The sequence below is a fragment of the Pteropus vampyrus genome, unplaced genomic scaffold (genome assembly GCF_000151845.1).
Source record: "Pteropus vampyrus isolate Shadow unplaced genomic scaffold, Pvam_2.0 Scaffold518, whole genome shotgun sequence".
NCBI classification, from domain to species: Eukaryota; Metazoa; Chordata; class Mammalia; order Chiroptera; family Pteropodidae; genus Pteropus; species Pteropus vampyrus.
This window is the reverse complement of record NW_011889299.1, coordinates 536207-553621: the sequence shown is the minus strand read 5'-3', so window position 1 is coordinate 553621 and position 17415 is coordinate 536207. Positions and strand designations below refer to the sequence as shown.

General features: G+C 51.0%; 1 protein-coding gene across 1 annotated transcript in view; it reads right to left on the bottom strand.

Annotated features, from left to right (window-relative positions):
- FGD1 (FYVE, RhoGEF and PH domain containing 1) overlaps positions 1-17270 on the bottom strand; it is a 38417-nt gene extending 21147 nt beyond the window's left edge. Inside the window, exons 1-4 of the mRNA XM_011383460.2 lie at positions 16838-17270; positions 874-1047; positions 391-568; positions 4-263 (exon numbers count right to left, since the gene is read on the bottom strand). Coding sequence (XP_011381762.1) covers positions 4-263; positions 391-568; positions 874-1047; positions 16838-17144 — 919 coding nt within the window. The 5' untranslated portion in view covers positions 17145-17270. The remainder of the gene's footprint in view (positions 1-3; positions 264-390; positions 569-873; positions 1048-16837) is intronic.
- Positions 17271-17415: the final 145 nt, after the last annotated feature.

The window sequence follows — 17415 nt, the reverse complement described above, 5'->3', positions numbered from 1 at the left end:
GGCTGGGGGGCCCGTCATCACTGACGAAGCAGGTTTCCTCACTGTTGGATGGTGAGCTGATGCTGTCGATGCCGCTGTCCCGGTTGGGCACCTTCTCACCGTCCCGAGGCCCAGGAGCCAGCAGGAACAGGCAGCGGGAGGCCTCACCCTCAGGGAGCTGGGGCACTGGTGGCTGCACGGGTGGTTGTGGCAACATGGCTGGCTCTGTGGGACCTGGGCTGGGGCCAGGGACTGGCCTATCCAAGGCGACAATCACAGGCTCTCTGAGGTGGGTGGTGGACACATATGGAGGAAGGGTGTGAGTTTGACTGAGAAGCCTGTCTTATAATTGTCTTTCCTGTCCTGAGCCCACCCTCACCCCGACAGGGTCCCCCCAGGGATCAGACTCACCTTTCAAATTTCTCAATCAGTGAGGATACTGCTGCCGAACTGGGGCTGGCCTCTGCCCTGGGGGCCAGGCCCTTGGCCACTCGGGGGTCTGCAGGCAGCGGTCGTGATGGCGGAGGGGGGATGGGCTCAGGTGGAGGGGGCATCCGGGGCATCTGCAGGTAACTGGGCTTTGGGGGGACTGGAGAGATGGACAGGGAAGAGAGAGGGGAGATCCTAATGAGCTGGGTTTGGATGTGGCTATCATGGCCTGGCCACAAGCCCCTCCACAAACCCTCAGTCTGCACCTCTGCAGGAGGTAGGCAGAGAGCAGGCCTGAGGCAAGACAGTAGTATGCACACATTAGCCCTAGGCCATAGTCCTCTGCCCCTAGACCATGGTGCTTTCTGTTCTTCTAGCATGTCCTCTCCTCTGCCATTGGCCACCTTTCCTTTCCTCTGTCCCATCTCCTGGGCCATTTCTCTGCCCCTCTTTGGAACCACTTACCCTGGGGCTTTGGGCCCGGTGCCCGCTTCAGTGGTGAAGGACGCTGGCTAGGGTTTTCAGTAGGGGGACCGGGGTCTGAGCGAAGCCTCTGCGGACCTTCTGGATGGGGCTCAAGGCTCTGGCCAGGGTCAAGAGATAAACTTTTAACCAGGATCCGATTTCCCTGGTGTAGCCCTGCAGAAAGAGAAAAACTGGGTGTGAAGTGACTATTGTTACTGCGAAGGGGACTGGAGAGTAGCAAGACTTATCTGGGGTGTTGGGTTACCCTGAGCCCCTTTCCTGGCCACACTGCTTTTCTGGGAAGCCCCTATCCCAGCCCTCAAATGAAGAGCCAGGCCGGCACTGTGGCCGGCTGGTTTTTTTTTTATCAATAGACAAGAGTTCTTTGTGATCAATACATCAATCCCTTGTATGTCAAGCAGGCACTATTTACTTCGGAGTTTAACCAGGCAGAGGTGGGTGTGAGCACCCTATAGTTTGTGTTTGCAGCCCTTGTTTATATATCCAAAGTGGGTATGCTGAGCCTAAACCATTCTCCACCCTTTTTCTTAAGGTCCTGAGGATATGCAAACTTCCTTGTCTACAATTTTATATAGCTGAGTGTGCTGACAAATGATAAAATTATATTTCATGAGCAAAAAAGTTTTGCTTCTTAAAATCCCGGCTTCTCACTAATCTGTATTCTCCCCTCCCCTCCCCTCCCCCCGCCCTCTCTCTCACACACACACACACAGCATTCAGTGTTCAGGTCATAGATAACAGCTTTAAGACGGCAAGCAACAAATTCAGAAAAAGTGAGGCCTTTTTGCACTGCCCCTCTTGCCTTGCTATGGGCTCCCTAAACCACCTCTGTCTTTAGCCCTGGGGGAGATGATGGTCACACTTGGGAGAGAAGATTTGGTCTGGCTGACAGTGATGGAATCCTCCCAGGGATGACATGTCCTGAGAAAAGAAGTGTGGGGCTCAGGTGGGCATGGCTGGGCAGGGAGCTATGGTGGTGGTGGTAGGGGGTCTCAGATGTAGAGAAGTCAGTGGGGCCAGAGCAGAGAGGGAGAGGCCTGGATGGCAGGCTGAGGAGCTGGGAGACCATCTTGTGAGTAGAAGGGATCCATGAAAGGCCATTGTGTAGGGAAGGATGCAGGCAAAAAGGTATAAAGACAAGAGAACGAGTGGCAGTCAAGAGCTCCCATTCACATGTGGTGTCAGTTTTGCTGTGCCACAGCTACATGGCCTCTCACAGCCACAGAGAGTCTGTTACCCTGTGTTACATAGTCTTACACATGACCAGTTACAAATGGGCCCACTCAGAGACCTATAGTGTCATTTATACTATTTCACAAAATTGCAGAACCACACAAATTCAAATGTACAATCACAAGCCATTGTGCTCCTGAAAGCCTGGTCATAAGTAGTCACAAAGTCTCACAGTCACAACCTCACATATTATTACGCAGCCTTCCAGTATCATACACACTAGCAAACATAGTCATGTAAAGTCAAAGGCACAGTCAGACAATGGCAAGCCTACCATTCCTCAAAAGCCTCTCATACAACAATCACCCAGCCACTTATCATCATATACCCGCTTATATACTCCTCAAACGTGGTTCTACTGAGTCACAAAGATGTAGTGCCATTTATACTGTGTCTCATGATTGCAGGGCCACAGATTATTATACACACCATAATATGATATTGCAGGTTCACATACCTGTGAACAGTTTACACAGTCACAAAGACTATAGCCATACACAGTCATTATCCCATGTCAGACACAACGTCATACAATGGCAAAACAGCACAAAGTCACACACTACCATGTACCCAGGAACAAAGAGACACAATCACAGGCACATGGCATAATTTATTAGGTCACACACATGAAATAAGCATGTCCATGGTGTCTCTTGGTCTTAGGGGCTCAGACACACACACACACACACACACACACACACACACACACTCTCTCTCTCTCTCTCTCTCTCTCTCTCTCTCTCTCTCTCTCTCTCTCTCTCGCCTCCTGTTCTAATCGGTCATATGGCCTGTTACAGAAACACACAGCTAAACACACACAGAGATACCATACAGGATCATCACAGGAAATTTTAGGTCTCCCAGTCCTGGAAGGAAGGAGTATAGCTCAACCTCCAGAGTTTCAGCAGCTTCCCTGGGTCCCTGACCCCACCCTGGCCACAGTCCAGTCAGGTAGGCCCCAGGGACTCAGGCCAAGATTCCCTCCCAGCCCTGAGGAAACATGGTGCCCCAGGCCCCAGATGAAGCCCCTCTCCCTGACCCCTGTACCTTGCTTTGGGTGCAGTTTCCTCACTTCCTTTCCCACCTGAGCAGGCAGGGCCCTGGCTAGGAGGGAGAAAGTGCTCCTCTCAGCTCAGCTGGGCTGTTCACCCTGCCCTGCTCAGCACATCCTGGCCTGGTCCTGCCCTGCCCTCCCCCTGGGTGTGGGGTTGAAGAGGATGAATCACCTGGAGGGTGGCATAGGCAGAGACATAGTTTGAGAGACACATGGCCAGACAAAGTGAGACACAGAGAGTAGCTGACAGGGCCAGAGATCCAAAGAGTAAAGCCAGGCACATAGATACATACATAGATGCTGGGGTCCTAGGTGTCCCTTGTCTGCCTCCTAGGGCTGGAGGAGCCCATTTGACCCTGTCTCCACACTTCAAAGCAGTCAGGCTTCCCTGGGCAAGCCGTCCCCACCCAGTCCGGGGCGCCTGGCCAGGGCTTCTCTCCTTCTGCCTCACTCGTTGTCCTGGGGATAGGGTGACCATACCGCCCTTCATGGCCCTGCTCTGGCCCACCTTCTTCTCCCTCCTCACCCACCTCACCTGGGAGCCCACGGATGGGCCTGCCTTTCCTTTCTCTCTGCCTCTGTGCAGGCAGCCCTGCAGAATGGGAGGCTGAATGAAATTCAGATATTCTGGGGCACTCTGGATTCCCAGGTGAGAGGGGCATGGATTGTCAGCCCAGTTTTTAATGAGGAGATGAAGGCAAAGAGAGGGGCAGTGACTTGCCCGAGATCACACAGCAAGTCAATGGCAGACTTTCAGCAGACTGGTTCTGGTCTGGACTCGTTTCTTAACCATGCTCTCTAAGGGGAAGCTGGGAAAGAAGGAAACCAGGAGGAGTGGAGGTGTACCTCAATGCTTCAGAAAGTTGTGAGCTGCAGTGTGGCTAGGGAGAGCAACTCCCCTAGGCCTGCCCACAGGAAGATGAACAACAGGGATCCAGTTCAGGAACCTAGGCCTTGGCAAGAACCAGGTGAGACTTCATTGAAGGAAAGAAGGTTCAAGATCCCTCCCTCTCCTATTTTAGTGCTCCCCTTCCCTGTACCTCTGCCTACATTTACCTGTCTCTTCCTATGTTTTCTTTTAGTGGTCTCCTTGGCCCCAGGTCTTGCTCCCTCCAGGTGGCTGCATGAAACTTCAGCTCAGGCCATGCCACTTACCTGCACAAGAACCTTCTGTGACTCCCATGGGGTAAATAGAAACTTCTCAGCTAGGCCTCCGTGGTCCCTCATGATCTGCTGGACTTTCTGCATCCCTCGGCTTCATTTAATCCCTCAAATATTTTTAACCCTGCTCTAAGCCCAGTTGATTCTGTGCTGGGGGATGTGAAAATCCTATCCCTGCTCTAGGAGTGCTCTAGGGGAGGCCCTCCCATTCCTAGATACCACTGCCTTTCCTACCGCCCCATCCCTTCCCCACTCAGCTGGGTCCTACATTGGTTTTCTCCAGCCCATTTTTTTATGGTAGACAATCCATCAAGCTCTCTCTCTCGTGTGCGCGCGCACCCACTTCTACACATCTCGACAAAGCCTCCACCAGCAAGCACTGCCTCTTCTACCACTGGGTTTACTAGAGTCCCCAGTGCCCACTGGAGTAGGAGGCCACAAAGCCCCCACCTCCACAGAAAGTCACACCAAACCTCATAACTTTGTGAAACTGTACCCAGACACACACTGACTATGAACAGCCCTCAAAGACCTAGTGAGAACCAGAGCTGTTCACGGGTCTGTGTGCAACGTGCTTGACACAGTATGCACACACACAGCCACTATTGCCACTAGAGTGTCTCTTGTCATCCACAGGAAGCATATCCAGGGCACCTCAGGAGTGCCTGGGCACTGCCCCAGCTCTGCTGTGGGGTGGAGGAATGGGCATGTGCCCTTGGCAGGCCGGAGGGCAATCTTGATCTTGACCCTCAGGGAGCTCTCAATCACAAAGAGAAAAGAATCTCATTCAGGAAGAAGCTAAGTGTGGCCTCAGGAGGTGCAAGGGGGTCAGCCTATCGGGACTGGGGAAGCTCAGAGGAGAGAAAGGCCAGCCACGGTGTGGCAAGATAAAATATAGGCTGCCCAGTTAAATTTGTATTTCAGATAAACAGTGAATAATTTCTTAGCATGTCTCATACATACATACTTATACTAAAAACTTACTATGCTATACCAAAAATTACTTGTTGTATATCTGAAATTCAAATCTAACTACTTTTTTGGGTGAATTCCAGCAACCCTTGTCAAGGAGGGCTTCGCGTGAATGAGGCAGAGCCAGGCCTCCGAGGTGGCACCTGGAGGCCAGGGACTCCCGGACTCTTATCCATCAGGTCTCAGGCAAGCTGTGGAGTCTACCCAGTTTCCCCGTAGTGGTCTCCTGAATGCTCATGACAGTGACATTTCAGGGATAAACCTGAATCTGGTCTCATTTATTAAAAAACAAAATCAATAATTGAAAACCTGTGGTACTTGGCTATTCCAAAGAAGGGTGGCATGATCACATTTGCTGATTGGACTTCATGGGTTAAGGTGTCGTGGAACCTTCATTAGGAACAGCTGGTTCGGAAGTCACACAGTCTGCAGTTAAATCCCAGCACCTCCATTTACTAGCTGTGTGACAGTGGGCAAGCCTCTCCAGCTATCTGAGCCTCAGTTTCCTTGTCTGGTAAATCGGATAATAATCACAGCTCCCTGTTTTTGGGAATCCATGAGACCACGAAAGGAAAGGACGTAGTGCCTCCCAACCATAGAGCAATTTGGGTATAACTTGAGAGCTAATAGAACCACACCTGCACAAAGACACGACACTATGCACATAGACACACTCACACAGATACATAAGCCCACAGGCTGCAAGCTGCAACCCAACACAAAGCTATCGACACATTGAGAAGCAGGACCAAACCAGCCAGAGACAGACACAGAATCCAGCCCCTCTCCACAACAGCTCCTCAGATCAGGGTAGAATTCTTACTAGAGGCAGGTGGCAGTGAAAAGACAATGGTGCACACTCCCACATTCAAATTTAATTCAAGCTATAAACCATAAAAAATTGTAAAGTAAATGTTACAAATATAACAGTTTTGAAATTTCCCATGATACCTCATTGTTACTGAAATAGTAAAATCATTCCAAAAATTGTTTCTGGTTGCTGCATGACCCTGTTTAGTAGGCACCTCGAGCACATGCTTCTGGGCTTACTGGCAGAGCAAGTCTATCCTCTCACTGAGTTTGAGACAAGTACTCCTCTGGTTGCCCCTTCCCATGGCAACCAGCCACTGCTTCTCCCTCAACTCTTTCTGGGAATTTCGGCTCCCAGCTTTCCCTCTCCCTGGTCAGCAGCACCCCCTCTCCCTTCTCCCAGCTGTAGACCCGGCTTAATTTCAAGACAGCTAGCTAATAGGGCCACAGACTGAACCTTGTCCAGGCCATTAACTCCCTGGTGACCTGGGAATTCACTTCACAGATCTGGACCCCAATTTCCCCATCTGTAAAATGGGGAGAATATGTATTTGCTCCTCACTGTGAAAAAATGGTGAGATGCTAGAGTGGGCCAAAGCTGGCCCCAGCACTCAGGCCTCCTGATCTCCAGTGCACACCCAGATTTCTGTCTCTTCAAGCTAAGAGGTAGGCCCCAGGGACTGCTGGAATTCCTGGGGGTGGGGTAGGATGGGGGAAAGTGAACAGAGGGAGTGGAGAAGAAAGAACAACAAATAAGAAAGTGCTTTTTGGGAAGCCACATCCATGGGGGGAAGGGGAGTCCCTTAGCTTGAGAAAAAAGCTGGGGAAAAGGCATAGCTCCCCCACCTCTTTCCTTTGAACATGGGGTCCAGCCCAGCTTCCTCACTTCACCTTTGTGGCCAGACTGCACCCAGGCCTTGCTTGACCTGGCAGATGTTCTCTCTGAAAGTTCAAACACAAAGCTCTGTCAAGTGTGAGAAGTGCAGGGGGAACCCTGTGGGTAGCTATAAGGTTCCTTCCCTGAAACAAACTGGTCTTCTGAACAGAAGGACTCTAAAGAACAATGGAGGCACCTTCTACAGAGTGAAGGCACTTTTGGAAAGTGGGAGTAATTTTGGCAAGTAGGGAGCTTCCCAGAGTGTTCCCTCTGGCAAAATGGAAAAAATTTCTTTAAAATGGAGGTCTCTTTGATAAAGAGAAGGTCTGTTCTGTAAAGGGAAGAAGTTTCTACAAAATGGAGGAGCCTTCTTCAAAGTGCAGAGACATTCTGTAAAATGAGAAAGTATTCTAGAAAGTAAAGACTCTTTTGTAAAATGGATGACTTTTCTGTAAATAAAAGACTCTTTGACAAAATAGAAGACTCTGGTAAAATAGAGGAACTCTTTTTTGTAAAGTGAAGCCCCTTCTGTAAAGTGAGGCCCCTTGTGTAAAGTGAGGAACTTTCTGTCAAATGGGACAGTCTAAGTCAATAGGAAATAGTTAGGACTGGGGTAAACAGGAGAGCATAAGCCTCACCCAAAATAGGGACAGCAGCTCCTCCCCTCTAGCTAATTGTCACCTTGCTGTAACAGGGTTCTGTATTTTTCAGATCTTCCAATATTTCAAGAAAACCAGAAATCCAGACTTTTATGTGAAATCCCCTAATTTTAAAAACAGTGAGTAGGTCAAATGAAACTTGTGAGTCAAATTCTACTTGTGGCCACCACTTTGCAGTATCTCAGTTAGATGGTCCTTAAAGCCCCTCCCACCTCTGCTATTTACCTCCTGTCCTATCTTATGTGCTCTGGCTCTTGGGTGGCAGCCATGAAGGTCCCCTTATCCACCACCCCCTTGGAAGAGCCCAGTCTCCCTTGGACCTGAGCAGGCTCAGGGGACTGACTTAGGTAATACTTGTTGGCAGTTCCCTGAAGTGGAATCTGCTTTTTGTTCTGTCTGGTCCAGTTCACATTCTGACCTAGGCAGGATGCCTGGAGAAGAGAACAGGGGATTACAAGAACTATCTGAACTCTCTGGAACTCAAGGTATTCACTTTTTAGTGAAGGATATAAGGTATGGGGATTCAACTGTTTGTTGAGTACCTACTCCGAACCAGGCATTATGTTGATGCTTCCTTGTATAGCACCCTCCTAACAACCCTGTGTGCTATTTATTAGCTCAGTTTTATAGATGAGGAAACTAAGGCACAATGAAGTAAAATAACTTGCCTGAGGATACACAGCTAGAAGTGGTTGAGTCGAGACTGTATCCCAAGTGTGTCTGTGTCTAGAGTCACAGAGAACATCCTCAGTCAATGTTTGCTGAGTTGGGAAATCACATTTGGAAAGGAAGCGGGGAGAGAGCTTTCTAAAGGAGGTAGTTTTTGAGTTCAGCAGTCCAGGATGGGGTATGCTTTTATAGGTATGGACTGACTGGGCATGGTCCTGCAGGCAAGGGAAGAAAAGTGAGCAAAGGTGTGAATAGTAGGGGTGGAGAAGTGAAGAGTGTGTTTGAGGGCACAGTGAACAGAGAGCTCGGGTTTGCAAGAAGGTTCCAGAGCAGGAGGAAGGGGCAGGAAAGAGAAAAAGACAGGCAGGCACCCCCTCCCACATTAACCACCAGCACCAAGGTACTAGGGGACATACAGAGACGGACACTAGCACAAACGGTCACAGACAGATAGAAACACACATACACAAGATCTACATACAAAGATCCACATGCAGAAACATCTAGAAACCTCGAGGGGCTTAGACAGAGCCAAGACCTACACATACCTGGGCATACAGGAACATACAACAACATATACAGGCCCCATGACACGCATAGACATACACAAATATACAGACACACAGTCAAACATACACACGGACAAACAGAAAGAAGAACATTAAGATATACACAAAACAGACCCATGGGGACAAAGACAGCCAGGCAGCCAGGCACAGGCATGCGTACATGCACGCACACACGCACACATGCACACACACACACACACACACACACACACATACACGCACGCACACAAACCACACAGCCACATGGGAGTACAGGCAGCCTTTCCCTCTTTTAGTTGCTAAATTGCAGTGAGGGCCTGGCTACCTCCTCCCAGTGTCTCTAGACCTAAGGCCAGAGAAGGATGGGGGTGGTAGCTCCACCCCCGGGAGGGGATGGGGACTTCAGAGGACAGGAAGGGAAGGGAGAGGAGTGGAGCTGCAGCTGGGAGCACTAGGGGCAGTAATTACCAGGTCCCAGGGCTGCCACGCTGGCTGGGATTTCCCTCCTAGTGAGGACAAAGCCACTAGGGGATGGCCTCTCTGACCTCTGCTGTGTATGACCCCAGGGACCCAAACACCCACCCATCTCCCCTTCCTCCTCATCAAAGTCCTGGTCAAAATTGAGAGAGATTATGAAGGAAAAAGACAGAGAGACTGAGACAAAGACAAGGAGGGAGAAGACAGGAAAACTACAGAGACCCAGAGAACTGGACAACTAGAGAGGAAGCCAGAAAATTCCGGGGCAAGTCAGAAGGGAGACAGAGACAGAGGAATGCAGGCCAGAGAGGCAAAGGGGCAGGGACAAAAAGGGCAGTCCAGGGCCATTTGTTGATGGCTACAGTGTGCCATGATGAGAGCTGCGGGCTTTACCTGTAGAATTTAATTCTTACGACAACCCTAGATGGTGGAGAATGATAACCCTATTTTCTAGATGAGAAAACCGAGGCTCAGAGAAGTGAAGTGACTGGCCCAAGGTCACATGAAGCTAGAAAATAGAAGGGCTGGACCTGGGGGACTCTCACCCTGCCAAAGCCACAGGGAGTAGACAGAAATCCCTGAAGGAATTCTCCGGAGACACAGCAGGCAGGGAGGCCTAGAGGCTGGAGCCCTTAAGAGATGCAAAGTGAAAGACCCACACCTTCCCTGCCCCCTTTCAGCAGCCCCGGGGTGGGGGAGGGGCCGTGTCCACACCTGGAATGCATTAGGCGGGAGGCCCGGCCTAGGGTAGCCTGGCAGAAGCTGGAGGGGGAGCAGGGAAGGTGAAGGTAAAGGCGAAGGCAGCAGCGCCGGCCTAGGAGGCCCAGGCGGAAGAGCTTCTTTGCCAGCTGCAGCTCCTTGGGGCCAGCCCTGCCAGTCCCGCCTTTCCCCGCTTTCTCCAGGAGCCATCCCTCCATGACTTAACCCCTTCCCTGCACGGGGAAGTGCCCTGGAGGGCTGGAAGCTGCCAGCACCAGGCAGAACCTGCCACTCCCCCTCTGGGCCTCACCCACACACCTGTGCCCCTCAACCTTATGCCTAACTCTGGGGTCAGGATGGGCACAGCTGATGCCTACTGGGCACCACCACCTAGGTGCCCTGTCTTCAGGCTCCTCAGACTCAGTGCGCTCTAAACCACACCCCTACCCCAGCCCCTCACTGGTTCCTCCTCCTTCCTTCCCCATCCCAGGAATGGCACCTCCATTCACTCAGCTCCTCAAGCCAGGGGCTGGGCTTTCTCCATGACTCCTCTCTTTCTCTTTCTCTCCCTCTCAAATCACACATCCAGCCAGACTCCAATCCTGCAGATTCAACTTCTTAGTAGCTCTAGAATCCATATATTTTTTACCACTCCAGCCTAACTGGTTTCCGTCTCATCTTCAGGGCCCTCTACAAGGCACTCAACACACTACAAACAGCTCGTGAAAACATAGTCCCTTCCAATTTCTGCAGCCCTGCGAAGGGCTCCCTTTGCTTTGCCTCTGGGGTGAACTCCGAACTCCTGAGCATGGGGACAAGTAAGGCCCAGCTCAGGAACACTTCCCTGCCCCCTCTGTCCAGCCACAATGGCCTCTTGTCAGTTCCTCGAAAGTGCTCCCTTCTGCCTGGGGCTTTGGCACATGTCATTCCCTTGGTCTGAATGGCTTTTCCACTTCTCCTCTTTTCCTTGCCCGCCCCCTCCTCATATGTTCGTGCAGTATCTGCACTTAGAATTAGTTGTCATGTATGTCTCCCTGTTAGAAAGGAGCTCCATGAGGACAGGGATTGTGCCTGCCTTGTTGCCCACCCAGCACCTCGCACAGGGCCAGCACAAAGGAGGTACTCCATAAACGTTTGTAAAATGAATAAATGCCCTCTTTTCTCCCCTCTGTCACTTTCCCTTAACTGCTCACCAAATATTTATTGACACCCTATTATATGTCAGACAAATGCAATGACCAAGTCCAAGACTTACAAATGGGGAAAAGGGAAGCCTGGGGGTGCAATAAACCAATGGCAGACCTAGGAGTGCTGAAGCTCCTTCACAGCTGCCCTGCAGCCTTGACTCCAGCCCTGTGTGTGTTTTGAGGCACCTTTTGGAGGTGTGATACCTTCTAGGTCCAAGGAACTAGAGGGGCCGGACTTAGTGCTCCAAGGATATCTGCTCTCTTCAGATAAGGGAACTTAACTCCCGGACTGGCCAGTGGCAGACTGTGCTTCCAGCCCTCATTCCAGACAGGTCTTAGCCCCACCCAGACAGTGTCTGGCCAGCTCCACATCTGCCTAAGGCATTTAGCTAACTGGCCCCCCAAAAGCCATGGCTTGAGTCTGTTTGAGGTACTGTTAGCTGTCACTCCCCCTTGAGGGGGCAGGAAGCCTCAGCTGGGCCCTGCCCCAGGGACAGAGGCACCTGAAAGGGCCAAGGAATGGTGGTGCCAATCATTTGCAATATAGAAACTTCAATTCTTTTACTACTGTTTGGGGAAGTCATTTTCCCAGCTACCCAAGTCTTTACATTTTGTTGTTTGTTTGGAAGGCCTCAGCTGACTAGGAACCAAATCTAGGCCTTTTCTCAGACACATCCCTGGAATCTCAAACTGCTGCTCTCCAAAAATCCCTAGCACTACCCACCAACCCCTCCTGTCATGAGCCCCCTCTTCTTACCGTAAGCCTCCCTCTATGGCCTCTCAGGATGCCCTCAACAGGGAGAACATCGAGGGAACTACAGGAATTACTGATGTGTGACTTGGTTTTCAGGTGTATTCTCTCAGTTCTTTGCAACAGCCACTACTCTAGGTGTATGTGAAATGGTCTCCACTTTATGCAACTACGCTTTAATATGCCCCAAAGGCATTTCTGAGACAAAGTTTGTGCAGGTAATGAGTGATCCACCCCAGCATGACTGCTGACCTTTCTATCTGTCTTCAAGGATGGGACTGGCCCCAAGAACCACGCATGCTCTCCCCATGAGCCGCCGTGTGGTCCATGGTATGCACTGGTAGTGAAAACTAGCAAACATCTCTGGCTAAAACCTCTCTTCTGAGCTTTCCAACCCTACATCCAAATGTCTGCTGGCCACCTCCATCTGGAGGTCCCCCCAGGTCTCTCCAACTCAACAAGTCTCAAATACAACTCAGTATCTTCCCCTAAACCTGCTCCTTCTCTTACATGTAAATGGCCCTACCATCACCACCCACTGGGTCATTGTAATTGGTTTTAGAAAACAAGCCAGACTCATCCCGGACTTCCCCCCTTTCCTCAGCTTCTATACCTAAGCCACCAGCAAGGTCTGCCCATGTTAGCACCCAAATGTCTATCTCTCGGGTCTTACCCTCTTTATCTACCATGGCTCAAACTGAAGCTACCATCACCCATCGCTGGGGTAACTGCAAACTCTGCCTGACTGTCTCCCTGCTCCTACTCTTAAACCCTTACCGTCTACTCTCCACATGCAGCTCTGGGGATCTCTCAAACACATCTGAGCACGTCATTCCCTTGCTTAATAAACTCTTCAGTGGTTCCCCTTTATAAGGTCCCTTTGTCAGCCTTATCTGTTCACTTTTCCCAATACCAGCCCCAGTCCCCAGGATGTCCCATGTCTCAGTGCCTTTGCTCCCATCGAACTTCCTACCTGAACTGTACCTCATGTCCCTCCTCGCTCTACAAACCTCGCTGACACCCCTCTACAGCTCTTCCTTAGGGTTAGGCCCTGTGCTGGGTGCTGCTGATGCCAGGACTTCCTCTGCCTAGGGTCCCAGAATTGTAGCTGCCTTCCAGCTTGAACTTCCAAATGGCAGCTATTCGAGAGAGCTGAACATAGAGGGCAAACTGAGGCAGCCAGTGTTTGTATGTGGATGAGGAGTTGACTCACTTTCTGTAGCTTAGATCACATGCCTCCCTTTGGGATTGGAAGTGAGCGAAGCCCACAGATGGCCTTGGGGAGAAGGCCTCAGAGGGGAGGCAGATGCATTCTCCTGGCCCTAATGATACTGACTCACTGTAGGACCATGGCTAACTGACTCTCTGAGTCTCCACTGCTCCAACTGGGAAATGGGCTTGACCAATCCAGGCTGTGCATCGGAATTACTTGGGGAGCTCTGAAAATAGATTCCTGGGTTGTAACTCCAAGATTCTGGAGCTCCAGAGTGGAGTCTAGGAATTACGTTTATTTTTTCAAAGTGAACAAGGGTTTCTGATGCTTACCCAGTTTGGGAAACCCAGAACAAGATGGTGTCTAGGGGCCCTTCCATCTCCAATTCTAACTCCTTGGGTCTCTGAGCAGGCCCTCTTGCTGGCCTCAATTGGTTCAGCCCTTTTGCTACCCATGAAAAAGCAACAGGTAACAACTCTTTCGACTGAGCTATGGTCAGGTGCCAAACTACCCTTTACTGAGCAAAGGAAGGATATTCTAGGCCTCGACCCTGAGGAATAGGGAAGGGTTCCCCACAAATCTCTGTGAGCTAACCTATACCTGCGAAGTCCTTTCCGACTCTCTCAAAGCCCCCTCTGTCATTTCACTGGGTTATCTCAGTAACCCAAAGAAGCCATAGGTTTTATCAGTCTGAGAAATGGACATAAAAATAATCCCCTCCCCCACCAGGAATCGAGGAGCACTCTGAAGCAATTAAAGGATCTTCACATGGATAAGATATAAACATTATTTTAAAAAGTTTCCCACAGGATGGGCCACTGGGCCCTAAGGATGGTGATTCCATAATGGCCTCAGCAGTCTGAGGAAGTTGGTAAGCACACAGAAATCTTAATATGTGGAATAAAATGTTTCAACCCTTTAATTGAAGCTCAAGACATAAACTCTCTCTGTCTCTGTCTTTCTGTCTCTCTCTCACACACAGACATATGCACACACACATACACACACCCTACAACCACCAACCCTGCCCTATTTGGACCAATTATAGACAAGTACTATAGAGAAACAAGTCACTTGTGCCTACCCCTGGGCCGACTGGGCAGTGGGGGAGGTAGCCCTCTCACGCCCCATGAGGCTGTGAATCACATGGCCCAGTGCCTGCCTTACCAGGGCCTGAGTAATTCCTCCGCCTCCTCTTCAGAAGGTTTTTCTCTTATTTTTTAAAAAAATTTATTTCATTCTGCAGGCTTTGCAACCAGTATCTCATAGATTCCTCATGGCATGCTCTAGATAAGGAAATTGAGGCTCAGACAAGGGAAGTCACTCAGCCAGTGTCACACAGTGAGTCAGAGTAAGGAATGGCTGGATGGGAGGCCAGGTCCTTCCCTAACACCCGTCTTAGTACCTACCAATCCTCATCTTAGAGATTAAAAAAAAAAAAAAAAGACACACACCAAGTACAGAGGCAGGGACTTCATTGGGAAAATGACCCTGGGAACTTTTATGAGGAAGGAAATGGTTCAGGATGGGTATTACGATTGGTAATTTGGAAGGATTGGTGAAGTGAGAAGGCAACTCAGAATCACTACCATGTATTGATCAGAGGCCGGGTACCAACAACATTCTAGATGCTACCCATCTACTAACTTTCAGTTCTAGAGTATCCGGAGGGAAGTTCAGTTGTGCTTCTCTTAGACAGCAGTTACTGGGGCCTACCTACTAGGTGCTCCCCTATAATCTGTTCAGGCATTTGTTCGACAATGATTTATTGAGTACCCACTGTGTGCCAGGCACTGCGCTAGTCGTTGGGGATACAAGAATGAACAAAACAGATCCAATCCTCTTGCCCTCACAGAGCTCACATTCTAGTGGAAGGAGGTGAGCAATAAACAAATAGACACATATTATGAGATCACTGCAGACTGTACTAAGTACAAGGATGAAAGCGCACAAGGATGAAACTGCAATGGAGACTCACAAGTGGCCCTAACTAAAGTGGTCAAGGAAGGTCTCTTGGAAGTGACTTCTGAGCTGAGTCCTGAAAGATGAGGAACAAGCGAAGTGGAGAGCAGGGGAATGAGCTGCAGGGCAGAGGGAAAAACAGATGCAAAGGCCCTGAGGTGGGAGTGCTTGTGGCATGTTTTGAGATCCGAAAAGAAGATGCCGTAATAAAGTGGGTGAGTAGCCTGCTCCACACAGTGTCTGTCAGGGGATGTATGGAAAGCTAGCAGGACAACATTTAGGGCAGGGGGTTAAAGGCCTGTTGTCAGCTGGATATCTCCAGCCCACAGAGAGGGAGGCCCTGAAAACTCCCAGAGGTTTGATGACTAGCCCTTGGTCATAAGAGCAGCAAGGGGTCCATCCTGCTTCACCATTGCTACCTGGTGCTGGGCCACAGTCCCAAAGATTTGTGGAGCCTGGGAGGTGGGCCCTGGGGGCCCTCCAGAGGCTCAACATCTCTATCGGTGTTGCCCAGTGGAAGGCACAGCAGATATGCACTGCCTTTCTTCTATGGCTCCTAACCTCAGGTCCACATGGGGATGTCCTCAGATGGAGGGGAGGGGCTGCTGGACTCCTCAGACACTCAGGTCTGTGCAGTGCAAAGGCCTCTACTGTTAGTGGTCTGTGGCCTAACCTAGACTTGTTCCACCTTTGTAAATCCAAGTTCAAGCATCCTGATTTCCCCTCACAAACAACCCTGTAGCCTTGCAGCTCTCCAGCTCTGCTACAACTGGCTTCTGCCTGCCTTGACCTCTCTGCTGTCTCCCTACCCACCAGCCCCTCCAGCTCTCCCCTCCAGCTTGACCCCAAGCCCCACTTCTTCCACCTTTCTCTCCCATTACCACCTTCTATTCTCTCCTTCCCTTGTCCTCCAGCCATACACACCTGGCAAAAGCCCAATCTTGGATCAATCCACCATCCCTCTTTTTTTTTTTCCACTCATACTCCAGAGCTGCTGAACAGTACAGGAGAAAATCGCATAAGCAGAAGGTTTGGCATTACTTTCACGGTCTCCAACCTCAGTTTGGGGGAGTAGAAAGACCACAGACTTTGGAATCAAATAGATTTGGTTTTGAATCCTGGCTCCACATTAGCCGTGTGACCTTGGGCAAGTTGCTTAACTTCTCTGAGCCTCAGTTTCCTCCTCTACAGAATGAGGCTAATTATACTTCACAGGAGCTCCTGAAGATGAAATGAGAATCCACGTAAAGCACCCAGCTCAGTGCCTGGCACAATGTAGGCGCTTGGCAAATGGGAGGCTCCTTTTCTCCTATTCCCCTAAATAAACCCCGGTTCCCCAACCAAATCCTCTTTACTGCCTTGCAATCCTGCCCCTTTTTCTTGGACTTCTCTCTCTCCCATCAGCCTCAGCAGAAAGAAAAGAATGGGGATGGAGGGGTTGAAAGAGCACAGGGGGCATAGAGGAGTCGGGGAACAGAGAGGAGTCGGGGATCAGAGGTTGAAAGGAATGGAGGAAGGCCGAGAAGGGAGGGAAGGGGTTGGGGGTTGAGAAGACTCGAAGGGCTTGGGTGAGCGGACCGGCCCCGAGGTGGAGCTTAGGAGCCCGAGAACAAGAACCCCCTCCCAGTACCAGGCCCGTAGCCGGGCTCCCATGCTCTCTCGATCACTTACCAGGCCTGGGCTGCGAGCCCTCCAGGTGGTAGGAGAAGCGCAGGGCCCGGTGGTGCTGTGGACTGGGGCCGCAGGGCAAGACCCGGGGGCCTGGAGCAAAGCCCAGGCTGGCGTCCGAGGGTCCGGCAAACTGGGAATCCAGGGGGCCGCCGAGAGTCGAGCCTAAGCCCCTGGGCACCGACGGTCCGGAATCCGAGACTCCAGGGTCCGAGTCGGCGAAGGCCGGTGGAGCGACGCCGGGGAGGTTCGCGGTCGGTTGTTCGGGCTCAGAAGGCCCGGCGACCCCCGGGACTCGGTGGCCATGCATGGCCCGGGCCTGGGCGCGGGGCCCGGGCTCCCCGCTTGGCTCCAGCTCCTGGGGCGGAGGCGCGGGCGGAGGAGGCCCGGCGCCCGGCGGAGCAGCGGCTTCAGGCTCGGGGGGCGGGGCTGCGGACTCAGCTGGGAACTTTTATGAGGAAGGAAATGGTTCAGGATGGGTATTACGATTGGTAATTTGGAAGGATTGGTGAAGTGAGAAGGCAACTCAGAATCACTACCATGTATTGATCAGAGGCCGGGTACCAACAACATTCTAGATG